This window comes from Staurois parvus, unplaced genomic scaffold, assembly GCF_062004578.1.
Source record: "Staurois parvus isolate SC_StPar_1 unplaced genomic scaffold, SC_StPar_1.0 ptg000634l, whole genome shotgun sequence".
Taxonomy (NCBI): Eukaryota; Metazoa; Chordata; class Amphibia; order Anura; family Ranidae; genus Staurois; species Staurois parvus.
In genome coordinates, this window is record NW_028318430.1 from 9,257,501 (window position 1) to 9,280,119 (window position 22,619).

Sequence of the window (22,619 nt, forward strand, 5' to 3'; positions counted from 1 at the left end):
CTTAAAACCCCTATTGCTACACTTTGGGAGTGCTAAACCCAGATATGTCAGAACTTCGCAAAACATATTCAGTCTCTACACACTTACTTTTCCATCTGTTTTGCTGTAGTTGAGATTAAGCTGCAAGCCCATTTTGGCCAATAAACAAGCTGCCCCAGAAGTTTCGTTAACTCGATATTCCCCTACTTCCGGTTGTTTAACTGGCACAGTGGTTGGTGAAGGAGATGGAGCACTGGTAGGAGAAATGTCTTCACTGCAGTGAAATTCTATATAAAAAAAAATAAAATCAATGAAAAATAGGTCCAAATAAAGACTGGTAAACAGTATGCTGCCACAATATCAAACAAAGCAGTAAAGGAGAGGTCCATCTCAAACCAATATCTTACTACAGGGTGGACCCTGGCAGAGGGATATCTACTGTGCCTAGTTCTCTTCTGAGGTCATTACAAGAATTGTCATATTCCCTTTTATTACACATTCAGCAAGTAGAGTGTGACACCACTCTTGATAATGGCAGCACATCAGGTTTATGACAACGCTGTACCACACTGGGGACAGTATGTGTTAAAAAAAAAATAAAAAAAAAATCACAACTTCAAAAAAGTTGCCATACCACTTACTGAATACCTTGGACTGTCCACGTTCCAAAAAAGGGGTCATTTGGGGGATATTTGTACTGTCCTGGCATTTTCGGGCCTCAAGAAATGAGATTCATCTGATGAGGCCATCAGTACAATAGGAATAATCAGATTTTTAGATTTATACCAGTTTGTGGACTCTATAACCTTTCCCACAGACTAAAGCACCGCTTTGGGTTATTTTTACCAAATAAATGTAGCAGAATACATTTTGGCCTATTTTTATAAAGAAAGATTATTTATTTGCAACATTTAAACAGGAACAAAGAAAATGGTTTATTTTTTTCTTCAAAAATGTACGTTTTATTTAACAAACAATACAAAAAACCCCAGTGATGATGAAATACCACCAAAATATAGCTCTATTTGTATGAAAAAGAAATGATAAAAATTTCATATGGGTACAGTGTTGCATAACCACGCAATTGTCATTCAAAGTGCGAATGAAAGATGAAAATTGGCCTGGGCAGCAAGCAGGTGAAAGTGCCCGGTATTGAAGTGGTTAATAATGCCCACCTGTCTCTGGCTTCAAGACTGTCTAAATCGGGTGTCGGCAACCCGCGGCTCCAGAGCCGCATGCGGCTCTTTTTCACCTTTGCTGCGGCTCCGAAGCACACTGCCCACCAGGTGACAGGCAATAGGGTTGCCGTAGCTCAGTGGTCGGCAAGCCGCGGCTCTTTACACATTTTAATGCGGCTCTTCTGTGTGCCGGGCGCCCCTCCCTCCTCTCGGGCGGCCGCCCCAAAAGTCAGGACTCTGCAGCTAGCCCAGCAATGGGCAAACTACGGCCCGGCGGACCTTTTAATTCGGCCCGCGGAGCGTGGCAAACATTGGCTGTCAGGATGTAGGCGGGGCAGCGTGACGAACTCCTCTCCTCTCACAGTCCGCCCTGAAGACCGGAACGGCGCGGGAACACGGCGAGAGAAACGCGCGGAGCAAAGGTAAGTGAATTGACACAATATGGGGAATGAATTACTATAGGGGGGATGAATTACTATAGGGGGGATGAATTACTATAGGGGGGATGAATTACTATATGGGGGATGAATTACTATATGGGGGATGTATTTTCAGTTTTAAAAATGTGGCTCTCAAAATAAATTTCAATCGTGGTTTTGGCGAGATTTGGCTCAGTTGAAAAAAAAAGGTTGCCCACCACTGACCTAAGGCTATGATTGTGATTATGACGATACACTGTGGCCCTGATTAACCCTTTGCTTACTGGGCCCTTAAACCCCCTTCATGACCAGAGCGCTTTTTGCAATATATGCAGTGTCGGATTTGTTTTAAATGTTGCAATGGTTTTGCGGCTCCCAGTCTTTTTTCCCTTCGGAAACGGGTCCAAGTGGCTCTTTATGTCTTAAAGGTTGCAGACCCCTGATCTAAATCATGGAGAAAGAACAAACATGCATCCTTATCTCTATGCTTTTTCCACATAAGAATGTAAAACAGCCAGGAAATCATCATTTGCCAGGTAAGGAACATTTTTAGAACGTGAGCTCTGCAATGAGGTTGCCTTTTATTTTTCACAGATCTTGCAGTTAATAGCAGTGAGTCAGCTTGATGGGAGGAAGATAAAAAAGGATTTCTGACTTGCCAATAAAATCCATTTCTTAGTGTATGGTACAGGACACGGGATCTTCAATTTTTAAACATAGATTAGCTACTTTAAAACCACTTGCCTACTAGGCACTTTCACCCCTTTCTGCCCAGGCCAATTTTCCGCTTTCAGTGCTGTCGCACTTTGACAATTGCGCGGCCATGCAACACTGTACTCATATGAAATTTTTATCTTTTTTTGGAGACAGAGCTTTCTTTTGGTGGTATTCAATCACCTCTGGGTTTTTTCTTCATAAACTAAAAAATAAAAAAAAAAAATAAAAGAAAAAAAAAAAGTTTTAGTTTCGGTTATAAAATGTTTTTAAAAAGTAATTTTTCTCCTTCACTGATGTACGCTAATGAGTCTGCAGTGATGGGCATTGACAGACATCACTGATGGGCACTGAAAGGCAGCACTCATATGGCACTGATAAGAACTGTTAGGTGGCATTGAAAGGCAGCTCAGATGGGCACTGGTATGTGGCACTGATTGGGCTACACTGATCATCATGGCATTGATAATCACTGCCCTGATGATCTGTGTAGCTGTCCCCTCTGAGGAATGCCGCTTACCAACTCTCCTCCCCAGCTGTCAGCGCGAGGAGAGGAATGCCGATAACCGGCATTTCGTTGTTTATATGCGATCAGCTGTGATTGGACACAGCTGATCACGAGAGAAACAACATCATCTGCTCTTTGCGCTGATCGGTGAACCTCTGTGTATCATGGACACAGCACACCACCAAACGCCGTGCATGCGAAGTTAGAGTGGGAGTACGTCATATTACGAGAGAACCGCCGCCCATCCGTCATTTCCATATATGGTGGGCGGGAGGCAGTTAAGGTGATTGGACACTGGAAGGATAGAAAGCATCACGTACATCCCCAATATACCCCACTCCTACTTCCAACTAGCCTCTGCTTTGTATAAAACCATAAGGAGACCAAAAAGAATAGGGAGAAGGGCCTGTGCCCTGTGCTGTACTCCAAGAAATACATTTTTTAAAAATCTAGAACTCAATTTACTGGTAATTTTATTCCAGTATTCTTCCAGAAACTGGAAACACATCAAAAGACACTATAAAACGGGCGGCTTTTAACTTTCCTTGTCCACATTGAAAGAGGAGGAATTGTCTTGGGCCACACATAAAATACACTAACAAGAAGGTAAGCTGATGAGCAGAAAATCAGGCAAATCACAAGTTAATGATCACAAATATAAATAATGTACCCAAGTAATAAAATTTTTTTAAAGTATTTTATATTATAAAAGTAAAAAAGAGGGCAACAAAACTAGTGTGATATTTGACACCTCAATATCTGGTTTGATAGCAGTAGTAGCAATTCTCAAAAAGGTACTCATCAGATACTTTGGTTCTAATTTTGCCCTCCATGTGCTTCATACTTGAAAATAGCTGCTCACAAAATATAGGTGCTCCTGAAAACTGATATGAAATAAAGTCATGATTGTGAAGTGTGGGGTATTTTTCTTTGGAAAGATAAAACTTATAAAAGACCAGTAAAAAGACTGTCAAATTTTTCTTCAGCTGCATGTGTTCACTAAGCATAAACATTTTTATCAAAAAGTACCCCTCTCACCAAAAAAAAAAAAAAAAAAACATTAAGTAAATTTACGGTTTTGTGTTGGGATGTTGTAGCCCCATGGGCCACAAGTTGAGCACCACTGTTTTAACAAGGAAGTCATTCTGCCAAACTGGTCAGTATTCCACAAGAACCAAAGTAGTAACTTGAAGCCAAAATTAAAAAAAAAAAAAAAAAAAATCAGAAAGGGTGGGAAACATGCTGTCCTGGAAATAGTCACCAGTAAATTTAATTCTGAAATTCCCAAATTGGGGATGAGAATTTAACAGGTTAGGGAGGGGGAAAGAAGCCATGAAAACTCTTCTCATTTTGCTAACTATAAGAACAGATATGGTGGACCTGGACATATGAACCTCTCAAGAGTGAAAAAAAAAAATAAGAGCAGAACCTAACTGCAGGGAAAGTCCATGCCATACTAGGAAAACTGAGAACTACCAAACGCCCCCGATTAACCTTGTATGAAGGTACACAGGATCAACTCAAAAGAAAAATATATTCAAATAATGAGGAGACCCAAGCCTACTAAAGACCTGGTCATCTAAGGACATACACAAGTTGACTGTATAGGTCAAAGTGAAAGGGCAATTTAGCAATTCACGAAGCCATCTACTTGGGTAAGTTAATACATACAGCTATGAGCATATAACCTACATAGCCCAAGGGATATACGCTGCTCCAAAAAATTAAAGGAACACTTTGAAAACATATCAGATCTCAATGGGGAAAAATATCATTCTGGATATCTATACTGATATGGACTTGGTAGTGTGTTAGGAACATAAGGATGCCCCATTGTTTGAATTCAGTCCTCTGTAGGTTGATCATTTTTATTTCCCTCAAAGACATCCAGAAAATTAAAGTGAAAAAATGATGCAGCAGGCTAATCCATTTTGCTGAAATTTCATTGCAGCAAGCCAAAATGGTACTCAGTAGTTGGTATGGCCCCCCACGTGCTTGTATGCATGCCTGACAACCTCAGGGCATGCTCCTAATGAGATGTTGGATGGTGTCATGGGGTATTTCCTCCCAGATCTGGACCAGGGCATCACTGAGCTCCTGGACTGTCTGAGGTGCAACCTGGCAGCATCGGATGGACCAAAACATGATATACCATAGGTGTTCTATTGGATTTAGGTCAGGTGAGCGTGGCACCAATTCAATGGTATCAACTCCTTCATCCTCCAGGAACTGCCTGCATACTCTCGCCACATGAGGCTGGGCATTGTTGTGCACCAAGAGGAACCCAGGACTCACTGCACCAACGTAGGGTCTGACAATGGGTCCACGGATTTCATCCCGATACCCAATGCAATGGCAGTCAGGGTGCCATTGTCTAGCCTGTAAAGGTCTGTGCATCCTTCCATGGATATGCCTCCGCAGACCATCACTGACCCACCACCAAAATGGTCATGTTGAACAATGTGACAGACAGCATAATGTTCTCCATGCCTTCTCCAGACCCTTCACATCTGTCCCGTGCTCAGGGTGAACCTGCTCTCATCTATGAAAAGCACAGAGAGCCAGTGGCAGACCTGACAATTCTGGTATTCAATGGCAAATGCCAATCGAGCTCTATGGTGCCAGGAAGTGAGCACAGGGCCTACTAGAGGACGTCAGGCCCTCAAGATACCCTCACGAAGTCTGTTTCTGATTGTTTGGTCAGAGACATTCACAGCAGTGGCCTGCTGGAGGTCATTTTGTAGGGCTCTGGCAGTTCTCATCCTGTTCCTCCTTGCACAAAGGAGCAGATATCAGTCCTGCTGCTGAGTTAAGGACCTTCTACGAGTAACTGCCCGTCTCCTGGAAACTGCTCACCCAAAGAGAATGCATGGCAGAAGCATCCCTATGACTCTTTTAACACAAACAATAAGTCCTGCAAAAATAGGCTTTTTTTTTTTTTTTTTTAGAAAAGCTGAAAACTGAAACAGCTATGTGACAAAGAAGTCTAAAGCTTCACCTGATAACAGATTAATCAATATTCATACAAAATAGTTCATGCATATATAGTAGTAAAATGTATAACAAATTCATTAAACAGTAAACTATAGGACAGCACAGTGGAATATTCCTACCATCTTTACTGTACGTGTTATTGTTCACATATGCTTCCAACTTGACAGCATAAAATGTTAGGTTGACGTTTCCCAAACTGAGAAAATGTGGGCTGATACAACGATACACAGTGTTTGTTTTGGCAAATATTGCACTTTTATTTGTAGCTACTGCCTTAGTTCCTGAAATACAAGACGAAAATGAGATATAGTCATGTGATATGTATATAAATTAACGTACTGCTACAACTTGGCATAAACAAAAAATAACTCACCATTTTCAGATGCTTTAGGGAAAAGAGTTTTGTCAGAAAGATTGTATGTAAACACCAGCTCATCAACTTGATACCCTGCTTCATTCTTGGTGAAGTTTGCGCTGAGGGAATGATTTCCAAACACAATTACTAGAAGTGGTGCTACTTTTTCTTGGCCACAAGTGCTGTTTGCACCCACAGTCGAACTGACTGGTAATCCAAAGAAAGCTTTCTCCTACAGAAATCAGAAAAAGTAATTAGTTAAATGATTTTTTAAATTATGTAGCATTTACTTTGTTCTAGCAATTATAAGACTGAAGAAAGAGTGGCTAAGTGACAACTTGTACCATATTTCTAAACATTACAAAAATGTCAAAACCTATAAATGAGATGACACTGTAAAAGAAAAAAAAAAAAAAAAAAAAAAAAAAAAAAAAAAAGGAATCATATGTTAAGGACCCATTTACATTATCAGATTTCCATTGCCGACTCTTGGCAAGGAAGTCTATAAAAGTTAGAGAAGTCACTGGTAAGCAGCAAGACGTGGACTTGCCATACATGGATCAATTTTTTCGATCAGCCAGAGGGCTGATTGAAAAAAAATAAACAGATTCACAAGCGAGGTAGATGGAGGAGTCCTCCCTGTTGTGTTACTGTATTCTGACAGCAGGGACTCCTCTCCATTATAACGCTGTAGCCAATTGGCTGCAGCAGTGACTGAAGGAAAATTTTCCAAAAAGCCAGTTTGAGAGAAGTCCATCATTAGATCAACTTCCCAGGAATGGGAATGACCAGAGAGAGATCAAACTTCGGTGACCCCTACAGAACCAGCCAAATTTTGTCTAGCTTTGAGTAACTAAAGCCAACTTTAGTCAAAAAATTAAGATGACTTCATGCTGGCCCCTTTAGCAGGTATAGCTATGTAAAGCATTAAAAACAAGTGCCAACAGTGTTTAAAATTCAAAAATGTGCTGTATCACCCTGCTCTGCACATGCTCAGTTGCTCTCTATTCTTGGCACTATGCCTAAAGTCAAAGCAACTAGAGGCCAATCATCTGACAGCTATAAGATTTACTGTGGCTGAAAGGGGAAAAAAAAAATCAACAGGAATGATTCACACTGTGCTGAGGGAACACAGATTAGGGAAAGAAAAGTAAAGCAGGAAAGGTAACAGGACAAGTTCTGCTGCCACAGAGACAGAGTATAAAAAGAGTGTCTTATCTCCTCCACATGCTTTCCTTTCTCCCTCATAAGCAGCCTGTGATCTTCAGCACTGGAAGGTTTTTTTTTTCCTACCTCTAAACACAGAGCTTGAAGAACTACTCCAGGTTAAGAGAAAAAAAAAAAAGAAAAGAAAAAAAAAAAACCCACACGAACCACCCATTAGTACACAGTTAATACATTTGTGAATATCCTTACCATTGAAGAGAAATGTCTAAATGAAGTCATCTCTGTAATTCAAAAAATAACAGCATCTGCTCTGCCAAGGAGGAAGTGTAATAGCAGGGATTACATCATATCTTCTCCTCTCAGGAAACTACACTCCCCATCAGCCTTTGGGTATTGCAGTGAATGTGGGCAGGTACACTAGGCCTGTACATGTGTACTCACCCACTTCAACAGAAAACACACCCACACATTCCCCAGCTGCCACTGCTATCCTCACGTGATCACTTACCCTTCAGTCACAACAGAATAGAAAACAATTGCTCTGACAGTCTGTTTTTAATCCCAGAATAAATATGGTCACATGTCCATAGTTCACTCTTTGATTATCTAATATTTTGGCCATGGCTTCTCTTTTTGGAACAATTATCTTAACGGTTTCTGCTTACACAGAATGAGTTTATCATGAGAGAGATGAACTTGTATGAACCTTCCCGAAATAATAGCATAGGTGAAGGCAGAATATTACTCCTCTAGACATTACCTGTTTGGTGCCAGCAGTGTATTCAACTGTGAAATTAACAGAGAGGTCGGCCATAATGCACGTTTTGTTAGCTGAATCTTTGACTACAAATGTAACACAGGAGGCAGACTGCAGAACACCTGTAAGGATCACAAGAGAAAACTGAAGTAAATAATCCCAACATATAGGCAGAAAGACAACATAACATTTACTTGGAAAGGACATGGCAAGAATTCCTCCAAGATTGTGGGCTAATAGATTAATTGATAATTCAAAGTCAAATAAGCTCATCTACCCTTCTCCGATTTAATTTCACTATAGCGAGACCATGACTTCATGCCCAAGCTCTTCCAACTGCGAAGTCACAGTTCCATGAGGGCAGATTTACCATGGTGCCACCCAACAACTTGCCCTTTACCAGTCATGTTAGGCAGGCACAAATGCACACCAAAAGTGACCTATTCAAGTGGTGTGGTGCTGCAACCACCCTCAATGCACATAGTTGCAGTGGTCTGGCATATTTAGGGGGTTAAAACAGGCAGCGAGGAAGCAACATATTGCCTCCTCACCACCTGTCAAAAGCATGAGAAATGCAATCTGAGTGTGAATCACTTTTCAGAAAAGCAGCAGTCTATGCTGCTAATGTGAACTATATGTCGCCTTAACACTGGATTTAAACTTGTTATGGCTCTTTTTCACTGGTGGCTGGAGGGGTGGTAAAAATCCAGTGTTTTACTACCCCCAGAATTCTAACATTACAGCTTAACAAGGCTGTACACACGCCGCGGCCCCGAAGCTTTGCAGCTGTGGTAATTTTTATTTGGGCTGCAGAGTTTGACAGACAGCATTGCCTGTCAAAGATGTCCATTGTGATCACTGCTTGCAGTTGCAGCAAGGAGACACAGTGAAAATATGCCATTCTGCAAAAAAATACACACAACATACATACCCCCAAAAAACAGGCAACAGGAGGTGGCAGTGGCGCCTTCTTTACATCTGCCAGCCACTGCTATACTGTTGGTAGAATGCTTTTCAAAGGGCGGTAAGCATTATCACAATAATGCCATGATGCTGTGTGGCTATAGCAAACATTAAACAGCATTTTGCATTCATTACTGCCGCAAAAACATGACCAATGCAAGTCTATGGGGTCACGGTGCAGCATTTACCACGTAAATCAGGTTATAAGGAGGGGACAGAGAACATATCGCCTCCTCACTGCCTGTCAAAAGGCAAATTTTCAAGACATAGCAATGAGAGGGGCAAAGAAGGAACTTTGGACCAAAACGTTATTAGGTCATCTTATGAACTAGTTTTAACAAAGGTTTTTGTACATTAAAAATGTAAAGCGGCTATAGTTTTTGGTGCTTTGTAGCAAAGGTAGTCTGCTCGTTTTTAATTATAAAGCTTTCAGTTGTAAATACTGTTGGAAGGAAGAGTATTCCAACCCCCTCCACTTTTTTCAATTTCGTTATGTTGCAGCCTGATACTACAGTTGTTCACATTCATTTTTTTGTCTCATTAATCTATACTCAGTACCCCATAATGACAAAGTGAAACCAGAAATGACTGAATTTATTAAAAATAAAAAACTGAAATATCACATTGGCATAAGTATTTAGACCCTTGGCAACAACACTTGAAATATAGCTTAGGTGCCTTCAGTTTCTCTTGATTGTTGCAGAGATGTTGCTACACCTTAATTGGAGTCCATTTTGGTAAATTAAATTGATTGGACATGCTTTGGAAAGGCATACACCTCTTTATAAAAGGCCTTACAGCTGACAACGCACAGTGTAACAAGAGCAAAAGCCATGAGGTCAAAAGGAACTGCCTGCAGAGCTCAGAGACAGGCCTATTGCAGGGCACAGATCTGCCAAAAGCTTTAAAAAAAAAAAAAAAAAAAAAAAAAGAATTCTGCAGCACTGAAGGTTACCAAGAGCGGGGGGTCTGGGCTGTAAACTGAAAAAGATTAATTTTTAATATTCAAAGCAAACTCCCCCATCAATCCATGTCTCCATGCTTTAATTTTGCTGATAAATCATTCTGAAATACACCCCTTTATCATTTCTGGCAGTGGCTATCTTGAATAAGTGCAAATGATTCATGTAGCAATTACTTCCTGGAATCCATCTGCTCTTAGCTCAGGTATAGTCTGAGGTGAGAACCCTCCTCTCATGCAGACTGCTGGGATATATGACAATTTGTCTAGGCATGAAAACCAAAAAAGTTTAAACACAATATGATATACTTTCCTATTTACTAGTTCAAGCAGAATAAGGATTAAAAATAGTCCGTGTTGATTGAGAGAGTGATGTTCTGCTTTAAGAGAGGTGGACCAAGAAGCCAAGCTCCAGAAAAACATCCATCATTGCAGCCCTCCAATGATTTGGGCTTTATGGCAGTGACTAGATGGAAGACTCTCTGCAAAACACATAAAAGCACACTTGGAGTTTGCAAAAAGCTTTTGCAAACCCCAAGAGTGCTTTCATGTGTTTGGGACTGATGTCTAGGAGTAGTGGAAACAGCAGTTTTACAAATCTAATCCCTACTCCACTGGCAGCCAGGGCTCCCCTATTCTTCTTGCCAGTGGACTGTCCCTCAGCATCTTTGCATCATGTGCAAGGCTATGTGCCCTGCAGTGTTCTCTTTGCACTGTACTAGTAGAAGTTAAGAGGTCCCATGACTATCGGAGCGTAGGGGAAAAGAGGGTGCAGAGACAGGCTGCGGTAGTAGCGGATTAGGTAATCAACCTTCACTTCATTAACATGCTATTTATGGCCTTGGGGAAAAAAAAAAAAAAAAACACTAATCATTCTTTTCTTTGTAAATACTGTTTTGGTTTTGTTTCTCAGGAACAGAACAAAGTTTCATTTGTTACTTCACTTCAACAATGATGTAAGCATGTGACATGAATTCCCCAGGTAAACCGGTTTTCAAGAGTATGTAAGCGAGAACAACAAGCCGTAAAAAAATATTACACAACAATGTTGGACTGTGCAAGCAACTAGAAATTTAAAAGGATAGATTAAATCCTCCTGATAAAAAAAAGGTCTGAAGAAGAGGGGACTGAGTCAATTACATGACGTTCAGGTGTATCTGATAATTAAGTAAATTAACTTGTGAGCCACTGGAGTTTACAAATGAGTAAGTGTATTAGGTCGCTGGTTTACTTGCCCACCCTCATATATTATGCGCTCAGTATAAGATAATAAATGATTACCGCGCTCTAACACTATCATACCAATGGAAAGTGCATAATGCATGTGCAAAATCAAATATTGTATTAAAAATTATTAAATTATTAATTAGCAACTCATGATTTAATTTTCCTTAACAAATTAAATTGTGATCACACAAAGTGTCACCAAATGTGTAATACCCATGTAAAGTGTACAAAAATATAAGAAGTATAATCAATATAACAAATTTCAATATATAATCAATATACATAAAAAATAATAATCAATATATAAAATAAAAAAAAATAAAAAATCCAATGTGCAACTGTGCAAAAATAATAAAATGTGTTTCAACAAAAAATGTATATACTCTCCTTCCAATTAGTTTGTAGTAAGGTAGCTGAGATCTTGCAGCTTCTCTATGAGCCTGTGTAAGTATAAGGGTTTCTCCCTCCTTGGTCCACTCCTTACTCCAATTCTCTAAATATCCTCGTATAACCCATGCAAGAAAGGAAATGAGAAATATGGTGCCTTATCCAAGAGGTATAGAAATAACCTTTAATGTGCTCCCATATTGCACACACATTTAATCAGATAACAATGCGCTTTGTATAATCAATAGACCGCAAATGCGGTAAAGATCAGACTCGTGGGTGTGTTAACACACACCGTCAGTACTCGCCGCGTTGTTGGTCAGATGCGTGGTGACGTCAATGCCCCTCCACAGGGATTACGTAGCTTCTTCTGGGGGATGTAGTGTAGTGACACTGACGGTGTGTGTTAACACACCCACAAGTCTGATCTTTACCGCATGTGGCAGTCTATTGATTATACAAAGCGCATTGTTATCTGATTAAATGTGTGTGCAATATGGGAGCACATTAAAGGTTATTTCTATACCTCTTGGATAAGGCACCATATTTCTCATTTCCTTTCTTGCATGGGTTATACGAGGATATTTAGAGAATTGGAGTAAGGAGTGGACCAAGGAGGGAGAAACCCTTATACTTACACAGGCTCATAGAGAAGCTGCAAGATCTCAGCTACCTTACTACAAACTAATTGGAAGGAGAGTATATACATTTTTTGTTGGAACACATTTATTATTTTTGCACAGTTGCACATTGGACTTTATGAATTAATTTTTTATTTTATATATTATTATTTTTTATGTATATTGATTATATATTGAAATTTGTTATAATATATTGATTATACTTTTTGTATTATTATTATTATTTTTGTACACTTTACATGGGTATTACACATTTGGTGACACTTTGTGTGATCACAATTTCATTGTTAAGGAAAATTAAATCATGAGTTGCTAATTAATAATTTAATAATTTTTAATACAATATTTGATTTTGTTCAGGTGTATCTGCTATGCAATATATTCAGGTCTAAATTCAGAGAACAGCAGTAAATAAGAAATCTGAAACCCAGGACTGGCACAAAAAGGGTAAAAATTAAATATGTACTGAATATGCAGGCAATCACAATTGACTGCAGGCAGATGAAGCAATATGGTCATGGATACCAACATCCCTAAACCTATCAATTTTCAAATACTGACTTTTTTTTGCAGTACTGAAAACAGTGTTGTACAAAATTCATTTTAACCACTTGATCTTTGGAAGGTTTTATCCCTTCATGACCAGGCATTTTTTTGCTATTCAGCACTGCTACTGCAATTGGTAATTGCTCTGTCATGCAACACTGTACCCAAATGAAATTGATATTATTTCACACAAATAAGATTTTGGTGGTAGTTGATCACCACTGAGTGTTTTTTTCTATTATATAAACTAAAGACTGAACATTCTGATAAAACATATCAAATAAATTCAGGTTTCTTCATAAAATGTAGGCCAAAATGTATCCTGCTACATGTCTTTGGTTAAAACAAATCCCATTACGTGTATATTAATTGGTTTGTGTAAAACTTATAGCATCAACTATGGTATAAATACAGGAATTAATGCAGCTACAATGCTACACTGGTAATGCTGGTGATTAGCGACTAGTGCCAATCTGGCAGCCAATCTGGTGCTAACAGACCCTCACTGGGAGGTACACTGACACTGATGCTGCTAGTGACACTAATGGTGATCAGATATAATCAGATGTACATGGTCACTGTACTAATGACACTGACTGGGAAGAGGTTAACATTGAAGGGCAATCAAGGGGTTAACTATGTGCATTATGTGCTGCTTTTACCAAGATCACTGTGTAGAGTCCTGTGTGTTCATAAACACAGAACTCTGTGCTGTGATTGGACACAGCCAATCAGCGAGTTTTAGCCATAAATCATTGGCTGAAACAAGCTTGCCAAATTACAGAACTGTGTGCAATCACAGGTCAGCAAGGGACACGTGCCCCAAACCCGGAAGCAAGCCAGCAACTTACTTTTTCATTAGCTGAGCCTGCACCTGACGCTCGCTCACAGTAAACCTACAGTGAGCAGGCAGCAAGTGGTTAAAGGACCAAATTCAAACAAACATACAATGAGGGATATTAGCCAGGGGGTGTAATTGTATAGATATTGTGTATAACACTGTCCTAATACACATCATGGTAGAATGTCAGTGAGCAAAGACTATGTGTATCATTGAACTTTCCATCAATTTCTTCAGTTCATGATACCTGAGCAAAGACTGATCAAACAAAACAAGTAAAGAGATTCTCTTGCACTCTTTAAATCCATACCAACATATTTTCCACAAGATATGAAACAGTGGATAAATCAAGGGCACACCACTTTATCCCAGGGTTATAAACTTCAAAAGTACAACTAAACTCATTTTTTTTACAGCAATAATTCTAAATATCAAGTATACCCTGGTTCTGTTTTTTCTTTTGCCACAAAGTCTTACAGTTGTTATTAGACTCGCTATTCTCCACTGATGCATCTCACTAGTGTAGAGTGAGCATTGCTGTTATTTCTGGTCCTATACTTCGTTCCATGAGTACCGCAATGCTTATAGAGCTGAATGTGTCTGCATATAGATGTGTAGTTCACCTCGGGGGTGAGCAGGAAAGGGTGGCTATGTTCACGTACAAAAGGGTGGCATGGAGAGCAAATATAGCCACCCTAGAACAAAGTCTGAGGCAAGCATTTATAAAAATGTGGGCTGTCACTTTACAAACATGTCCGCTCCCACATTTCAAGTAAACTAAAATGTGTTACCTAATTAGAAAAGGAGATGGATGCCATTTTCTGGAGGTGTGGAGGGAATGGTGATGCCAAAGCATACCCTGCAGGGAAACCTTGGCAGAATTTGAAGGAAAAAAGTTAAATAAATTTCATCAAAGGGGTGTTTCATGAACATAAACCTTCACATATAATCAACTGCCATGTTTATAGTTCAAAAATGTTCATTTGATCTGTTCTACCACCCTCAATTACCTGATCTTACAGAAACCATAGCCTGTTTTCTGGCCTAATAAAAGGAACTTGTCTTGAGAATCTTTTAGGATGGTTGAAATTAATATTGATACATTTATCTGGTCCTTGAGACACTATCCCATCCACTGACACCAAGAGTTGGGCATATGTCCTCCCACTTAGTGGTAGGAATTGTGGCTCTTCACTGGTCTAACACCAACAATGGGGCACTATTCCTCCCACTGACACCAACAATAGGACATATGTCTTCTCACTGACACCAATGAAGAGGCAACATTCTTTTTAATGACATGAAAAACGTGGGGCACTATTCCTACCACTGACCCAAACAATGAGGCATGGTTTAATCCCACTTACACCAAGGCATGTTATACTCCCACTGGCCTCAGTCCGGCCCCTCCATAATCTGAAGGTCAGTATACTGGCCCTTTATTTAGAAAGTCTGGAGACCCCTGCATTAGAAGCCTATTTGACACCACTGACAAATCATTTTATCTGCAAATAATTGGAGCCTTGCAGCACACTAGAAAAATGCGGACCTACAAGAGGACTTTAAGGAAAAACATCATGCTCACCATTTTACTGGCTACTCCAACTATTGAGGGTGGGTATTTTCCCAATGAGGGTAGCATGCCAGGTAAGCTTAGGTTCAACTATAAGCAGTGAGACAAAACTACTTGAAGCTTGGGCCTCCTAGAAAACTGTATGCACAGCTCTACCGAGTATTCGTTTATAGCCATATCTTGTACAAATGAAAGAACCTGTGTCTACCCATACCCAGAAAAGCCATTTTAATAAATGTGGTTACTCTACAATATGTTAATAGGGGCGTATCAGTTCAATAGAGCTAAATCCTACAAATTACTAGTTTTAACAAAGGATAGCGAATCTAGTGGACACTTAAAAAAGGAAGTCTAATGGTACACCACTGGGATTGGAGTCCTTATAGACATTTTTTGAATTGGCCTCCCACTTTCTCAAGGAATACCATCACAGGTGCTTGTATAAATAAACAGGTCTGAAAAGAACACAATTGACTGTACATGAGAGAAAATCTTGTATGAATGACTAAGATCACAGTGGAAATAATGCGGAAAAAAGAAAATATCCAGTGAGTGGCAGTTGTATGGATGAAAATGCCTCGATGTCAGAGGAGAATGGGTAGACTGGTTGCTGCAACATTCAGATGGTAGGATCAGAATTTGGTGTAAACAACATGAAAGAATGGATCCATCCTATCAATCCTGCTTTGTATCAATGGTTCAGGCTGGTGGTGGTGTAATGGTGTTGGTGATATTTTCTTGGCACTAGCAAGGTGTACCTAATAAATATATATTACAAACACACACACACTGGATAGAGGAATTCACCCCACTGTGACATTGCATTCTGACAGCAAGGAGTCTCTGCTTTCAGAATACACTGACCCTAGGCTGCAGTCTCTGATCCATAAAAGTTTTTCAGTGTGGCCATTCGACATAAATTGATTTTATGAATGACTTCCATCAAACAGGGAGGGCCACACAGATTAAAATGCAGCCCTTCTCTGTTTAACTGGCTGAATGTTGATCAGTCTGTACCTAATTTTCTAAGAGTTGAGTGGTGTATACTATTTTTCCCAATGTTCCATCTATACATGGCAAATAGAAAGGTGTCATATACTGTTATATACAATGCCCAATAGTGAAAAGGTTTAAAATGTTTTAGAAATTTGCTAAACTTGAACGTCAACTAAGATTTAGGTGGTGAAATTTAGATATAAATAAAAATTATAACTATGTATTTACCCCCCCCCCCAAACAGCCATAACATTATGACCACCCACCTAAATGTGAGTAGGTCCCCCTTTTGCAGCCACAACAGTCAAGGCATTGACTCCACTAGACCTCTGAAGATATGCTGTGGTATCTGCAACAAAGTCGACAGTTGCAGACCCTTTAAGCCTCCACCAGCTTGCCTTCTTCCTATACCAAGTCCTGGTGCCATCACTTCCTCATGTAAGCAATGTAACCGCACTCAACTGTCTACATGACATAAAAGAAAGTGTGCTTCATCAGACCAGGCCACCTTCTTCCATTGCTCCATGGTCCAGTTCTGATGCTCACGTGCCCATTGTAGGCAGTTTTGATGTGGGTCAGCATAGCTATGCAGCCCCATATGCAACAACCTACAATGCACTGTTTGTTCTGACACCTTTTGTATTGGAACAAGCATTAACTTTTTCAGCAATCTGAGCTACAGTAGCTCTTATATTGGATCAGACTAAATGGGTAAGCCTTCACTCTCCAAATGCAGACAATCCCAGATGACAGCGCTAGGTTGGGTGAGTGGACTATCCAGCATGTAGGCATCCACATACTGGGGCCTTCTCATTTACTGCCAATAGCTCGGTTGAGCCACTGTAATTTTGCTGACTTTGTTCCTAATGTTGGATGACAGCAGTTTACCACTTCTTAGCTCACCCATTACTGTCGGCATTCTTTCAAATCCTACCCTACCTGCTCTGTACCTTCACAGGCACCATTGCCTTCACCTACTATTTGAAGATATCCTAGTGGACTATCCATTATGGGTAACATTTGGTGTCTGCCATGCAATTTATATGCCTGCAAAACGGCTCTAAGGATTGAACCGCATGCTTAAATGCATTATTATTGACTGTATCCCTCTGCTATATTAGCACATAGATCTGGCTGTGCCATACACATAACCTCATTGGGTGGCTACCTCATGGTTTACATGAGAGCAGTGCACCATATTAATACTCTTCGCCAAAGTGTCTACTTGGGAAATCGGAGGACTACCTACAATCCTATACCTGGGTCTACCTTCATATATCTCCTTTTCTGGGGACTGATTGAGATTGCAATTACAGCTATCAGTTTTGATCCTGCCATTAACCTGCATACTGTCCCTTGACTTCCACCATAAGTCGGCTGTCCTTAGCATTTCATTTGATTCTATATGACTCTAGTGGTCTTTTGTTATCCCTTTTTGCCTGCTGATCGAGTGTGCGGTGCTTGTGTGAGTGCGTGTGGTTTAGACCGGGATCCCGGTACGGGTGTTTTATTTTATGGCAACGTTGTCATGGTTTTATGTGTATGGTGGAGGGTGCTGTAGCTTTTTGTAATTTGCCATTACAATGTTAATAAACACTATGTTTTAAGCCGCAGTATGTTCTCTTGAGGACTTCTTTTCTAGTGGGGTCTTACACACTTGTCCATTTTTCTACTACATTGTCTTGGCCCTGAGGACACTACCCATGGATTCGGGTTAGTCGGCATATTCATTATACATTTAGTTGTAATTTCTTGTGCTTGGGGATCCCATTTTAGTTTTTTGCTATACCACCTGCACCAATGAGCCTTGACCATGACCCTGTCACCAGCTTTTCCTTCCTTGGGCGACTTTTCAAAGATCCTGGCTTCTGCAGACCTGGAACACCCACAACAGCTAAAGTTTCAGAGATACTTTAACCCAGTAATCTAGCTATTATAATTTGGTCCATGTCAAAGTTGCTTAAATCCTTATGCTTTCCCATTTTTTTCTGCTTTCAATTCATCAACTTCAGAAACAACATGTTAACTTGCTAATAGATCCCACCAACTTTCAGATGTTATCGTGACAAAATAAAGTTATTCAGTTTACCTGTCAGTGGTCATACAGTTATAAGCTGATTGGTGTATATAAATACTAGAATACAGGGGTAGGCAACCTTTGAGAGGTGAAGAACTACCATGACAACAAGAAAGAGAGCAAAGACCACCGGGGTGCCAAACCATTTCTTTTTTTAAGAGGTTAACTTGCAAGCCCCCAGAGGTCAGTAGGAGGTAGGGCAGTGTACAGAGGTCAGTAGCATGTAGAGCAGTGTACAGGGATCAATAGGGCAGATAACTAGGGTGAGCAGGACAGGGATTTGCAGGGCAGATAAGGTGTCAACAGAGCAAATGAGAACAGGCCAGCAGGGCAAAGGACAGAGAGTCAAGGAAGACCGTGAAAAGGGAGGGGGGGTGTCAGTAGGGCACAGTACTGGCGTTAGGGCATGGTACTGTGAATTAAGATGGCATAGCCCTGGAGGAAACAGGAGGGCACAGTACTGGAGAGCATGGGGGGCACAATATTGGGGAGTCAAAAAGGCATGGTATTGGGGGAGGTCAAGAAGGCACAGTCCTGGGGGCGTCAGGAGGGCAGGCTACAAATGGACGAGGAAGGTATGGTGTTGGGGGAGTCAGGAGTGCACATAAGCGGTTTCCTGATGTGGATCAACTTGTTCTAGTGTGCTGTATCCTACCAGCCCTCCTCTCTCATCACATGATGTAACCCAAACGTTGAGAGGAGGTCTGGGAGATCGGGGGGATAAGCTCAGGCGAGAAGACACCCGAACTAATCTCTGCTCCTTGGGGAGGGGGGAAGAGGAAGAGCACTTGGGGGTCGTCAGGGCAGGGGTTTGAACATGATCTACCGGTCACCTGCCGGAAGTACACAGGCAGTTCACAATCGATGGTTTGCCGACCTCTGCTATAATAGTATCACAAACAGAAAGACTAAACTCTTGCCCTAAGAGTACAGATGTATAATGTGAAGACATACAACTCCACATATCTGAATTTTCACCTTATCATAGCTTAGCACTGCTATACTGTACAAGCCTGTAGATGTTATCAAGTCTGGCAACTTCCTGTCAAACAAACAGACAGATCTGCACAGAACTACCCACTGCAACTTGTCTGGCTTTTAGCAAAGCCCTGAATGGATGAAGTTATGGGTTAATGCACTTACTAACATTGTTTCCTGAAGAAGACCTTCATGGCAATACATGGCTCAGTTTATTTTTGACTTAAAATATAACTAAAAGGCAAAACTTTTTTTTTGTTTTGGACAGAGTGGAGAGGAATTTGAATGCTTGTTAGTTTTCATTGCTGTCTGTGCCCCCGTGAAAGAGATTCACTGTTTGTCCTGTTTACCATTATCATTAAAAGTGAAGGTAAAGGAAAATCCCAATTTTGGGTTGTCCCCAGAAAAGTAATAAATGAGAAATCTTCCCAACAGGGTCACTAGTTCGGGTGCCTGGGCATCCCCAAGGAATTCCCTTAATTTGCAGGAATTTCCTCTCACTTCCTGTTTGGCTATGGGACAGGATGTGAAATCTCCACAATGCTATTGGGGGGGAGATCATTAAATCGATGGGTTTAGTTCTGCTTTATAGTATAATTAAACCCACTGATCTAATAGTTTCCCAAAATGGTTACAGTCAAGGCATACTACAATTGATACCGGTCACAGTTGCTTGTTTCCTCAGCAGAACTCATGTGGTTGGTGTCATAACTGATCATAACGGGGGGGGGGGTTAGACCATTAAATCGATCGGTTTAGTTCTGTTGTATAACAAAACTAAACCCACTGATCTAATGGTTTCAGTCAAGGCATGCCACAATTTATACCTGTCACAGTTGATTGTGTCCTCAGCAGAAAACGTGGCTGATGTCATAACTGATCACATGTGCAGCACCATGGCAACTGCAGATCAAAGAGAGGCTAAGCTGACAGCTTCCTTGGCTGTAAAGGATAGGAGGGTTTAGTTCTGCTTTAACCGCTTGCTGACCCTATGCAGTGTTTTTACTGCGGCAGGGCGGCACAGCGCCGTCTTTTAACGTCACTGTGCAAAACAGGTAGGGAGCGCGCGCAAGGCGTGTGCCCGCCCTACCCGTCCCGCCGATCGTGGCAGCGGGTGTCCGTCACCAGCTCCCGACGCGTCATTTCCCGCCCGGTGCCGATTACAAGTAATCACTGACAGATAGCAGAGCTGCAATGTAAACAATGCAGCCGTGCTGTCAGTTCAGAGCACGCTGAACCTGAGAGAAGACTATCTCGCGGGATCAGCGTGCTCCTGTGAAGTACACACCCCCGCCCCCTAGTAAAACACTCCCCTCACACAGTTAACCCTTTCTTTAATAAAAGTTAACCCCTTCCTCCCCAGTGCCATTAGTACAGTGTCAGTGTTTGTTTTTTGCACTGATCACTGTATTGGTGTCACTGGGGATGTCAGTGACCCCCAAGTCAGTTCCCCCCAGTGTCAAAATGTCCGCCGCAGTCCCACCATAAGTCGCTGATCACTGTCAAATCGCTGATCACCGCGATAAGTCACCGATTGCCGCCATTATTAGAATAAAAAAAAAGCTCTATTTGTGTGAAAAAAAGGACGTAAATATCATTTGGGTGCAGCACTGCATGACCGGGCAATTATCAATTATCAGTTGAATTAGTGCAGTGCCGAATAGCAAAAAGAGGCCTGGTCAGAAAGGGGGCAAATCCTCTGGAGGGGAAGTGGTTAAGAACGAACTAGAAAGCTGCCAATTGACACATCCCTCTCTGAGCATTTATATTTTATCACAGGTACACATACAGAGCTGTCAGTCTATGCAGCACTTTACATATATATTGTACATTCACATCAGTCCCTGCTCTCTAGGAGCTTACAATCTAAGGTCCCTGACTCACATTCACACACATGCCAAGGCCAATTACCTACCAGCATGTGTTTGGAGTGTGGGAGAAAACCACATAGGTACAGGGAGAACATGCAAACTCCAGACAGTGGTTGGGATTTGAACCAACAACTCTAGTGCTGCAAGGCAGAAGTGCTAACCACGTTGCCACTGTGCTGCCCCTATTTATTGGGGCCCTTTGACTACATGAGCCCCTTTATGCACAATGTAAACTAACCCTTCCACATAAATGCACATTTTGCTTGTTATTAATGTGGTGGGGGGTCCATTTCCTTTTTGCAAAGGTGGACTATCCCTTTAAGGAGGGGATGGAGCAATTTAAGCAGTCATAATCTGTACACAATGGCCATGCTAGAAAATTCCAGTCTCAGGCTGATGGTAAAAGGCAGGCAGGTTGGATGTGAGGCTTGCCCATAACATGGAGGGTGTGTGTTGTGTGTGCGGTAGGCGCAGCCCGGCTATCACTGGGACACATCTAGCTCCAGGCCGCTCCCCACCCCACTGATAACCCCGCACTCACCAAAAATCAGCGCCATGGCCAGCACGGCCTCCCACGGCCTCCTGTGTCCGGCTCTCTCCATTCTCCTAATCTCCTGAGTCTCACTGAAAACAGGGAAGCGTCTATAACAGCCAGCGGCAGAGCCGGAACACCGTGCCAGGACACACACCGTACACTCCACTGCCAGGAACCTCACACACATACACAAGTCATATGAAGAGACGTCACCGCATCACGCGCTCGACCGAAGACCCCGACCACAAGAGGCCGCCCTCTTCCGAGCCGCCATTTTACAGAAGACCAATGCTGCCTCGCCTGACTACACAACAGGCATAACCTGCCCAGGGTGGAGATTTACAAAATACATTCGTGAAATTCTTTTCGTACAGCAGCACTTTCTGTTTGCTTTGGTTTAACCTCGGAAATGTAACGAAAAAAGGAAAAGCAAGAAATGAGAAATAGTCGAGGGCGTGGTTTATCCAGGAACGGTGTAGTCTGCTAGTAATAGGGCTGCAGTTAGTATTACATTGAGCAGAAGGCTACCAGGAACAGGCTGCTCAGTAAATTCACAAAGGCCTCATACACATGAATGTATCGAGAAATTCCTCTAACAGGCAAAAAGCTTAAAGGATACGGTCAACTTTAAAAAAAAAAATGCATTTTTTTTGTAAGTAAAATAATGTGAATTTATTATTTTTGGTTTCTGGAGCCTCTAAAGCAGGAGGTCTACAAATGTTCTAAAGGAAGGGCCAGTTTACAGTCCCTCAGACCTTAGGGGGCCAGACTGTGCCCAGTGGGCATAAACAATGCTTGATTTTTTTGGTATTAGGAGGAGAAATTTTTTATGTCCGTGGGAGAAACAGTGCCCCATTTTTGTTGTCAGTGGCAGGAATTATGCCCTCTTGTTGGTGTCAGTAGCAGGAATTATGCCCCATTGTTGGTGTCGGTGGCAGGAATTATGCCCCAT

At 41.3% G+C, this 22,619-nt stretch overlaps 1 protein-coding gene across 1 annotated transcript in view; it reads right to left on the reverse strand.

Annotated features, from left to right (window-relative positions):
• LAMP1 (lysosome associated membrane protein 1) overlaps positions 1 to 21,888 on the reverse strand; it is a 41,287-nt gene extending 19,399 nt beyond the window's left edge. Inside the window, exons 1-5 of the mRNA XM_089693553.1 lie at positions 21,674 to 21,888; positions 8,075 to 8,193; positions 6,166 to 6,379; positions 5,912 to 6,073; positions 88 to 266 (exon numbers count right to left, since the gene is read on the reverse strand). Coding sequence (XP_089549679.1) covers positions 88 to 266; positions 5,912 to 6,073; positions 6,166 to 6,379; positions 8,075 to 8,193; positions 21,674 to 21,854 — 855 coding nt within the window. The 5' untranslated portion in view covers positions 21,855 to 21,888. The remainder of the gene's footprint in view (positions 1 to 87; positions 267 to 5,911; positions 6,074 to 6,165; positions 6,380 to 8,074; positions 8,194 to 21,673) is intronic.
• Positions 21,889 to 22,619: the final 731 nt, after the last annotated feature.